An 11,882-nucleotide genomic window follows, 5' to 3' on the forward strand; every position below is an offset into this window, starting at 1 on the left:
TTACTTGTTATCCGTTTGACTTTTTTTTTAATTTTGTAAGCATATTTAACCTAAAAGTAAGAGTACTATCCTCATTGCTGTACATTTTATTTGATAGTGAAAACTATGCTTTTATCTTATAGTGACAAAACCATCCCTTGATGATAACAGACGGACTTTACTAAAAAATACACCTCACTTTCATGGACACATTTTTTTCGTAATGTTTTCCCCACATTTGAGCTATAAACAAATACCATGTTCCAGACATAAGTCATTTCCCATTTTAAAGGTACACATTTTCCGATGTAGCACTTGTATTTTCCTGATATGTTTGCACAATGTTACAGCGTATTTTCATCAAAATATTACCGCATAGAAAATGGATGCAAACATAACGGAAAAAGTAAAATACCTACGAAGGACAGTTATGTTCAGACTGAATTCCAGAACATGTCATTTGTTTACAATTCAAACATTGAACGATATAACGAAATATTAGCAAATGTCAAGGGAGCGGCAAAATGTTTCGACAAACAGATCCACCAATCCTGGGGACAGACAACTAAAACTATATCAGTAAGATAGTGACCCCCCTCCCCCATTTTTTTCAATCATGATTCTTTTTAGTCTTGCATTTTGAAAGAATATTATCTTCGCTAGTTTAAAATTTCCTCCTTTTTTGCATTTGGAAAAAATGCACTAATTCCAACCATTTTTATTTGTATGTGATTTTGATAGACCGGCAAAGGTTTCACAAAAAATTAAGTTATTACTAATAATATGCCTCAAGTCGAATAAACTACTCAAATGAGTAAGTACCTGTTTGGGCGGTTCAGGGAAGTACTTCAGATTGTTTGTGAAAGCAGGGCATGATGTCTATTGATAATAAAAGAGACCTGTTCAAATCATCATAAAGCTTTTTATTTGCAAATAAACAAAGAAAAATATACTATACATTTTTGAGTAAAAGGTAAAAACGACTCTAATGATATATTTAGATTGTCGTCAATATTCTTCGAGGGTTGTCTATATGATTATTGTTATATCATAGTTGATCTTTTTCTTCATTCAGCACGATCATGATGGAAACTATATCAGCGATACTTGTTGTGATTCTGCTGTTTATAACAAATGGTAAAATCTTATTTTAAAGTTATCTTATTTCAGTCCAACAAATTTAGAATAATTAAACTTGCACAAATTTCATACCTTAAAACATATAGAACATGATAAAGCAATGTTACATATCTATCAGACAATGTCGTCTAAAACAAATGTTGTAAGTACATGCATGTAAATTAAATGACTTTATGGGCTTCACGGTTTCAAAAATATATACTAGAAGTCAAACATATTCCTTCAAGTCTGTTAAAGAAAGGGATATTCAGGCAAAATAATGACAAAAATATTAAAACGATCTTTTGTACTCAACTTGCTCTAAAATGACATTTCTAAAAGTTTCAGCGTGAATTTATGTCTAAATTATATATATTTTGGATTTGAAGCTTAAATATATCTATATATGTTGAACAAAATTTAGACGCTAATATAATAACCGAATAGTGTTAAAACATGCCAGGTGACTTGAACAAATCCTTGAAGTTACATTAAAAGATACGAGTACTGTGGATATAGTATGATTGAAACAAGTCAAAATCATTCATTTAATATGTTCTTTAACGTTTCCAGAGTTCACTGTGACAACTTTTGTGAAATCCTAGCGCTCTAACCTGACCACCGCGGGTCAGGTTAGGAAACCACCATATTATTCTTTATACGGAGAAAAGTTTTGTTCCTTTGACTGTCTAATAAATTCATTTTTAGGGCATTTACATAATAAGGAATGAAAAATTCAAAACTAAGAAATGAAAATTTTGCCTGTGTCTCCCTTTAAAGAAAACATACTAATATCAACAGGACTTGCAAACTAACTTAATTGTTATATTGTTATGATTAATATTTTGAACTCCTTTCCTTTGTCGCTTACACATTTGTTTTAAAGAGACACCTAGCTATAATTATGTATAGATTGATAAAAAATCAACATAATTGTCAAATTAATATCATATTACAAATGGTATTTTATGTTATAAATAATTTTCATCCTTCCATAACATTGCCACTGTTAATAATCATTAAATATGAACATATGAGCCGTGTAACGACAAAACCAACGTTATGTGTTTGCGACAAGCATGGATCCAGACCAGCCTGCGCATCCGCGCAGTCTCATTAGGATCCATGCTGTTCGCTATCAGTTTCTCTTGTAATAGGGTTTGTAAGCGAACAGCATGGATCCTGATCCAGGCTGGTCTGGATCCATGCTGGTCGCAAACGCACTATGTTGGTTTTGTTGTGACGCGGCTCATTTATATTACAAGAGTGTGACGCAGCGCCAGGTTGTTCACCTGATGAGCCCGTTTTTGTCTGGCCTCTTCATCTGAAGACTGGCAGTGTGGACATCGTGACGAATACATCAAATGGCGACATAGGATCATCTTGTACTTTTGTCAGCGTTGTTGGTGAGAACATAGCTTCAGCAATTGAATTTTCTGGTGAATCCGATTCTTATATAAATTTGGGCGTTCAGCCAAGTGCAACGTTTCTGAGTGGCGACTACACAATACAGTTTTATCTTAATGTTAAATCAGCAACCTCCGGAGTACTAATGCAATACAAAAGTCTTTCACAAACAATCGAATTTGATATTGAGGAATGGAAAATATTTCTAAACGATGGTATCATTAACGTACATATCAACGGCATGAGTGGTGAACAATTAACATATGATAAAGAAACAATTGTTGCTAACACGTGGTACCACATTATGCTAGAACGCGACATTAGCAGGGAAGCTGTCAAAATATTTTTAGACCGTAAGGAACTTGGAGATAAGGGAATAAGTAAAAACTTTGTTGATAAACCAACACTTGCACCTGGCATGATATATCTGGGACAGGATAGCAATCATCAAAATAATCTCCGGGGAATGATCTCATGTCTACAAATTATACCATGTAAGGAAACAGTTAAACCTTGGTATGATACGTATTGTGACATTGGTAATGTATCATACGTTAACTTGATTGATACGACAACAACGACAACAACAACAACTGTCCAACCAACAACGACAACAACAACAAATGTCCCACCAACAGCAAGCAATCCGAGTAAGTAAGGGTGTAACGGTATCCTGTTTGAGTCATTTAAATTATTGCTTGTTGACATGTAAGTCTTTATCTCACACTTTGTGTCGCCCTTTTCATTTATATATAGATAAAGTAAGCAAAATTTAGCATTTAAGAGAATTATGGCGACATTTATGGAATCAAAATATATATTTGTGTTTTACGACACAAACATTTAAATTTAACCACTGATCATTTTATTGCATTTTGAAATATATTTAAGAACATATATTATAAACTATTACACGGGTCAATGTGCATTGTTTAAAAAGATATGTAGATGTCAGGTTACACTTATGTTGGTTACACCCATATAAGGACGAAATGGAATGTAAACTTTTCAATTTTAAGCTATTTGTGTTACATATCAACTAAAATTGATGAGAATTGAAATGCTAGCGCATTGGTGTTTAACCGACATTTGTTTAATCGGAAACCAGCACTAAAATTGATGAGAATTGAAATGCTAGCGCATTGGTGTTTAACCGACATTTGTTTAACCGGAAACCAGCAGTAGTATAGGCGCCGGTTTGGCCCCATTCGCGGCGCCATATTGGATTTTATATTTAGAATGACATCATCGTTCTATTTTCAGAAATCTATTTTTATTAAATCTCCCTGAGGTATCCGGCGCTGACTCGTATACACGATCTAGGGCTTGAATCGCGGACATTTAGGTCAGGTCCTCGGCCCTAAACGGAAAGATGATTATCATCATTACAGATAAAAGAAATGTCTGTAAATAGATACGTGCTTAACATTTTAATTTATAACAGAGTTCAATTAAAAAAATACAAATAACTTTTTAATATGTTCAAAATAAATAATATTTATACATTTGTAAAATATTACTTGTTTTCTCTCCTACATCTAGTAAGGAAATGATTGTCATGGCGTCGCGTCCTTTTAGACTGCGCATGTACCGATCTATTTTTAGTCGCGGTATTTCACAATTACCAGCAGCTATTTCACCAGCCCCACGCAGGTGTCATTGAAAGAAAAGGCATTAAGTACAGTCGCTACTCAGTCTAGATTAACAATACCTAGCGGAACTATGTTGGACAAAAACCCTTTATCTTCGATACTTAATATAGTTGACATTATTGACCACCACAAAAGATGAAAAGAATTAATTATCCTTTCAAACGCAGCGACCGTCAAGTACCAGCGTCGCTTAGTCTAGATTCACAATACCTAGCGGAACTATGGTTTACCTGGTGCGTGTCGGACAAAGTAATCAAACGAAAGGTCTTGACAAATGCTACAAGCTCGTACTGTCAACCCGGAAGTGAAATCACTCATGCGTAAAGATCATTAAAATAACCAAAATAACCTTATCCCAGTCTTTACTCCTCGCCTGTCAAACTATTTATGACAATACACTATAGCCTATCGTTAAACGGTCCAGTTACAACAGGTTTAGACCGGTATTGCTAATTTTGATCAGCCAATGAAATTGAAGAACGATGACGTCTAAAAATATATAGCTTCGTTTTGAACCCACTCTTTTTCATCAACCAATGAAAAGTGGATAAGCATGACTGGATAAATTTTAGTTTTAAACAATAATTTATTGATAATCCACACATTTACATAATAAATTACATAAAATAAAATTTACAGATTGAGTAGGAAGCTTGTAAAGCTTTTTTGAAAACTCTCTCCATAATCAGTAATTAACAAATTTTAAATAAATGGTCACAAAATATAAATATTTAAACTAAACTATACATATCATATCGACTTGTTCTTGCTTTCTTACTGTACATACTATGTTTATGTCAAGTATTCATGAACTAAATTTAAGATACTTTGCTGTTAGATTAGAGGTATAAGCACGAGTATGAATTCATTTTTAAAGGGATATATTGCTTAGTTTAGTGATTGGTTAATTAAACTAATATGTTGAGAAATTATTTAATTATTGAAACATGTACATTGGAGGAGAAGTAATAATAGAAGAGAAGAAAAGATAAGGAACAAGAGATAGAAAGAAAGTCACTTTACTACTATGGAGTTGGAGGACCTTTTTCTTTTGAAAAGTATATTATTATGTATCAAATCTTTTTGTTTTTTTGTATATATTTATGTATATGTGATATAATTGTTTCGTTTTGAGCATCGGTAAGTGAATTATCGCCGTATAATAAAGTATTCAATGTTACAGTTGTGATTTGACTTACATTGTTTATAAGGTCATCTTGATACATGGGGCAGCGGAGGAAATAGTGTTCTGTATCACCACATATACAAGAAGGGCTGTCTATTATTTTTTTTGAAAACAGATGTTCTTTCAGAGAGCTGCAATGTGTTCTTAATCGTGTATGTATTATTTGATATCTTCTTTCACCTATATAATGGTGAGCTGGAACCTTTTGGACATCTTCATTTAGTCTTTTTTTGAAAATTGCAAGCGATGGTGCATTTCTTAGTTCGACAGGGAGATCATTCCAGTCTTTAATCGGAGATTGTAAGAATTAATTTGAATAAAATATGATAAACAAGATCAACAAGGAAAGCCGGCGGCGTTCAATGAACACAACCCCCATATGACCCAGCAACAAGAACCAATGGCAAGGAGCCCAGGCGGACCCCAAACAAAAACAGGACAGGACAAAGACAGAGCACGGATACGTTAATCATTAAATGATAAATAACTTGTAACTGATTAGGAATTCAAAGAAAAGAATAATAGGCCCACAAAGGGGAAGGGGACAGAAGACCGGAGGAAGGGGGGGGGGGGTAATCAAAGAAACAAAAACGAAGTGTAATGCGGAAGATACTTACCGTAGACGAGAAAACAACAAGGGACACAAGCAAAAGTGTCACCAAAACAGTATGAAACAACATAGACATACATCTGAGGAACACAGTGGGGCGCCGCCTTGGAACGGTCAGCAGCATAATAATGACCGCTGGGGAGTTTAAACCGGTTAATGGTGCACCAAACCTCGCTCTTAACCCCACCATGTTCCTAAAAACGAGACAGCGCAAACAAAACAAAAAAGTTGAGTTTGACAGAAAATATTTCTAGTGTTACTTGCATTTCGTAAGTTGTATACTGAAGTTTGTCCTACTGTGTTTGGAAGTATGGAAGATATATATTGTGGAGATAGGTGATTGAACATTTTATATAGCAGAATTAGTTTGTGTTTATAGCGTATTACTTTTAGGGGTTGAAAACATGTGTCTTCATACAGATTTGAGAAAGAAACAAGTTTCGTTGTACCAGTTATAATTCTGCAGGCTTCAAGTTGGATTTTTTCTAACTCGAATTAATCTTGTTGAGTAATATTATCCCAGACTACATCTGAGTATTCCAGAAGAGGCCGGATGAAAGAAAGATATATAGTTTCGAGTGATCTGCGATCAGTGATGAATTTTAAAGACTTCATAATATTAAGTCGTTGTCATGCCTTTTGTGATATATTCAGTATATGGGTATGCCAAGTTCCTTCAGATGAAAAAGTTACTCCAAGATGTTTGTGAGTGGTCACCTCATTTATTTGTATTCCGTTCATACTAAGGGGAGGATGTACAGGCTTATTAACCTTACGGGAAAAAAGACAGATTCAGTTTTATTTGGATTGAAAGTGACAAGGCATCTGTTTGCCCATACAGTAATTTTCTCGAGATCTAAGTGTTGCATCAGCGGTAGCAGGATTGTCAACGATAATATACAAACTTGTATCATCTGCAAAGAGTCTGATATATGAATTTATGTCAAGGACAATATCGTTAATGTATATGAGGAAAAGAAGCGGACCTAATATAGACCCTTGTGGCACTCAAGCTGTGATAGAAGCCATTTGTGATGAGCCGCCAGGAAGAACTACTTTTTGTTTTCTTTCAGAAAGATAATCGCGACACCAATTTAATAACACACCATTTATTCAAGTAGACTCAAGCTTAGAAATGAGACATTTGTGCCAAACACGATCAAAAGCTTTGGATATATCACAGTAAATAGCTCTTACTTCTTTGCCATCATCAAGGGCTTTACAAAATGTGTTATATATAGAGACAAGTTGATAAGTCGTTTGTAACAAAACCAGATAACAATGCAGTTATTGTGGTATTCGAAACAAAGAAGTTGAAAATGTGTTTGTGTATAATTTTTTCTAAAGTTTTACTAACTGTGCTAAGGAGTGATATTGGTCTATAGTTAGAAACAATTGTTGGGTCTCCTTTCTTATATACTGCACAGACATTGGCAAGCTTCCATTGTGACGGGACTTTTGAAGTTCTAATTGATTTATTAGATACACGACATAGAGGTACAGGAAGTTCTCCTGACAGTTCCTTTAGACTTCTGTTATTAATATTATCAGGCCCTGATGCTTTGCCTACACTTAGTGTGTTTAGAGTGTCCTGAACCTCTTCATATGTAATATGTATTATATCAAAATAATTATTGTTATTATTATTATGATTAATATCAGAGTTAGGGACAGGTTTATTCTTATCATCAAGTGAGGATTGCAATTGGAAACAATTATTTAGTAAGTTTGCCTTTTCAGTGTCAGATGTCAACAAGTTGCCATTGTCATTTAATATTTTAACATTACTATTTACTGCTGGCCTAATAAATTGTTTGATGATTTTCCAGTAATCAGATGTGTTTAGATTTTGATTTCTTAATTTTTTCGACAGTTTTTTGGTATGTTCAGATTAAGCATTTCTAAGTAAGTGAATTGTTTTGTTTCTTAATGTTTTATATTTATTCCAGTGTTCTTCATTATTTTATTTTTTAGCTTTATCATACGCTCTTTTCCTTTTTCTTATACATTTTCTTATTTCGTTATTCATCCATGGAGGATCTGATTGTCTAATTGTTACTGTTTTGTTTGGGATGTGTTTCTTTGATAATGATATTATTGTCTGTGTTATATTGTTTGCGTAGGCATCAATATCATTATTTTCTAGAGAATCCCAGTTATATGCAGCTGCATCACGCCTAATATTGTCAAAATTACATTGGTCATATTTCTAGACAAGGCGTTTAAATGATTTAGCATGTGGTTTGTTGCAGTGAAGTAAGCAATAAACTGGACAGTGATATCTTTGTTGTTGATCAAGAAAAGGGTCACCAACACCTGAAGTATTGCCACTCCACTCAGAAGAAACAAGGTAAACGTCGATAAGAGAAGAAGATGATTGGTAAAGTGTGTTGGTTCGTTTATAATTTGTGACATATTGTGCTGAGTTGCTATATCTAACAATTGTTTAGATGTTGCTGGTTTTAATATATCTAGATTAAGATCTCCTGTAACAACTATGTTCTTAATGTCAGTATCAAAGGCAAGGTCAATTGAACGTTCAATATTTGATAACACGTGTGAAGGTGAATTTGTAGGTCGATAAAAAGTACCAATGAGGAATTTTGTATGATGAATCCTTAGTTCTACCCAAACACATTCAACACCACTTATCTCAAGGTCTTGCCTTGTTATGGCTGGAATATTATTTTTGACATACACCTGAATTCCACCGTGATTATCAACAATCCTGTCTTTTCTGAAAGGTGATAAAAAAATTTCAAAAGAGATCGAATCAGATTCTTCATTGTTGCTAAGCCACGTTTCTGTAAAGGAGATGACGTCGAAGTTCTGTAATTCCCCTTGTAAAATGTCTCTTTTCTGGAAAAAAACTCTGTACGTTATAATGAACCAAAGATAATGAATTTTTGAAACTTTCTAAGATATCATTTACACTTGATGTAGAAGATGAAGAATAAGAAAACTCAGAGCTATTTGAGTCGGGTCCGGGATTTGTATGGATATCACCTGATCTTTGCAGAAGAATATATGCCCAAAGTTTAAAAGACAGGAATACAATAACACCAAAAGACATGATATGGAGAAACCAGAAAGATCCTATCCTCACCCTGTGTGTAATTTGACTATCAATGAAAATTTTGACAATATTTAAATTGGTTTAAAAAAAAACAATATAAGGCCATAACTCGAGAACGGCTGAAAATCGAATCGAGAACCTTGGTGTTATTTTGAAGCATTTTTGCAGGTCTATCAAATGAAACAAATATCTTGAAAATCGATATCGTAAAGTGTTGCATAAAAGACAAAAAGGCGTTTTTTTCTAGATACGTAATGTCAAAATTTATCCAGTCATGCTTCTCCACTTTTCATTGGTTGATGAAAAAGAGTGGGTTCAAAACGTGGCTGTATATTTTTAGACGTCATCGTTCTTCAATCTCAAATTAGCAATACCGGTCTAAACCTGTTGTAACTGGACCGTTTAACGATAGGCTATAGTGTATTGTCATAAATAGTTTGACAGGCGAGGAGTAAAGACTGGGATTAGGTTATTTTGGTTATTTTAATTTTTACGCATGAGTGATTTCACTTTCGGTTTGACAGTACGAGCTTGTAGCATTTGTCAAGACCTTTCGTTTGATTACTTTGTCCGACACGCACCAGGTAAACCATAGTTCCGCTAGGTATTGTGAATCTAGACTAAACGACGCCGGTACTTGACGGTCGCTACGTTTAAAATGATAATAAATTCTTTTCATCTTTTGCGTTGGTCAGTAATGAAAAGCTGTATTTAGTAACGAAGATAAAGGGTTTTTGTTCAACATAGTTCCGCTAGGTATTGTTAATCTAGACTTAGCGGCGACTGTACTTAATGTCTTTTTCTTTCATTGACACCTGCGTGGGGCTGATGAAATAGCTGCTGGTAATTGTGAAATACCGCCTAAAAATAGATCGGCACATGCGCAGTCTACAAGGACGCGACGCCATGACAATCATTTTCTTACTAGATGTAGGAGAGCAAACAAGGTATATTTTACAAATGTATAAATATTATTTTATTGAACATATTAAAAAACTATTTGTATTTTTTTAATTGAACTCTTTTATAAATTAAAATGTTAAGCACGTATCTATTAACATACATTTCTTTTATCTGTAATGATGGTAATTATCTTTCCTTTAGGACCTGACCTACATTGTCCGCAATTCAAGCCCTAGATCGTGTATACGAGTCAGCGCCGTATACTTCCGGGAGATTAAAAATAGATTTCTAAAAATAGACGGATGACCACATTCTAAAAATAGAACGATGATGTCATACTAAATATAAAAATCCAATATGGCGCCGCACATGCGCAGTCGCGGGGCCAAGCCGGCGCCTATACTACTAACCAGCATGTAGCTTTTTTAACCTATCCACGTTTCGGTTAGTTCCCCAGACGCCTTCAACCGGTCCATAAACCTAGACTTTATCTATTACGTTGTTCTTCTTTCATATCCGGGAAGCAGAATTAAATTATCTTGGTGTTGAAGATCGCTGCTCACACTTTACCTTGATGAAACAAGACGCTACATACAATGACGTCATAATGTCAACGGAAGTTGTAGACATCGTCTCGTGTTTCAGGCTGTGTAATCAAGACATAGCTTGTTTTACGTTTGCGGTGCGTCAAAATACCGGAAGTGAGGCATATCATTGCAAACTAGGGATTCGTGAGTCAAGCGTCCACTCCGACCCAGGTTCGATGATCTACATTCGTAAATAATAAAGAACAAAGCATCGTTTATTTTTTATTTAATTTTAATTGATTTTTTCGTGTCTTTGAAGACCTATCTACATCTGGAATATGTTTAACGTAACTGAATGAGTTAAAAAGCTAGAGTGACATGATTTTTTTTCAGTCTTTTTTGTCTGTTGTAGTATTCTTTATAGAAGTTTAGTGAAAAGTACGCACCATGTTATGAACGTCTCTTAATATCGCATTTTACGTGAAATGTATTACCATTATCTTTCAATGTATATTAATGTTAATATTTAATGTCACACGGTTTGAGGAAGAAACGTGCTTTTTAAATTAGTCTTTGGTTAATTATGTGTGATTTTATTTGGAAATATCCCGTTTTCGGACATATCAGAAAATATCCCGACCATAACGTTATGGCATTATCAACAACTTTATTTTGTCTTACACAACAATAGAGAAATATTGGAGAAGATACTTTAGGAAGACAGTGACAATGAGTATATCCACATATTATCTAATATTTATATAACGAATGATCTGGCGTCAGAAAGTAGAACTTATTTACTATAAATTAGAATGATTAATAATTAAGATCAATTGTGGTCTTACTTTTTAAACAGTAGATTTATGAGCCGCGTCACGACAAAACCAACATTATGGGTTTGCGACCAGCCTGCGCATCCGCGCAGTCTGATCAGGATCCATGCTGTTCGCTATCAGTTTCTCTACTTGTTATAGGGTTTGTAAAGCGAACAGCATGGGTCCTGATCAGACTGCGCGGATGCGCAGACTGGTCTGGATCTATGCTGGTCGCAAACCCATAATGTTGGTTTTGTCGTGACACGGCTCATTTAGATACATGTTGTACTGAATTCATTTTGGATTTTCATCTAGTTTCAGCATGTATTTCATGCTTTGCACTATGTCTGTATATAAATACTTGTGAATATCAAATCAGCTAAAAAATTTCCTGATATATATTTTTTTTTAAAATCTAGTATCCTTGCGCGTAATATTTTAAGTAAAACTGTCCATATGAAAAATGATTTTCGTAAATTGAAGTTACTTTTGCAATCAATGTTATGCATACGGCATGCTTCTTATTTCATCATACATATTGACATACAATACAAAATTATTCATAAGATGAATTGAGTAGAAATTGAATTCAGAATTATTTATATCTT

The 11,882-nt window shown here is 34.2% G+C and overlaps 1 protein-coding gene across 1 annotated transcript; it reads left to right on the forward strand.

Annotated features, from left to right (window-relative positions):
* Positions 1-1,058: 1,058 nt before the first annotated feature.
* Positions 1,059-11,365, forward strand: LOC132718965 (uncharacterized). The gene is made up of 3 exons (XM_060702679.1): positions 1,059-1,116; positions 2,364-3,155; positions 10,460-11,365. Exons 1-3 carry the CDS (start codon positions 1,062-1,064, stop codon positions 10,714-10,716), a joined length of 1,104 nt encoding a protein of 367 aa, XP_060558662.1. The 5' UTR covers positions 1,059-1,061; the 3' UTR covers positions 10,717-11,365.
* The last annotated feature ends 517 nt before the right edge of the window (positions 11,366-11,882 follow it).

Source organism: Ruditapes philippinarum, unplaced genomic scaffold (genome assembly GCF_026571515.1).
Source record: "Ruditapes philippinarum isolate M1 unplaced genomic scaffold, ASM2657151v2 ctg506_1_1_1_1, whole genome shotgun sequence".
Classification (NCBI taxonomy): domain Eukaryota; kingdom Metazoa; phylum Mollusca; class Bivalvia; order Venerida; family Veneridae; genus Ruditapes; species Ruditapes philippinarum.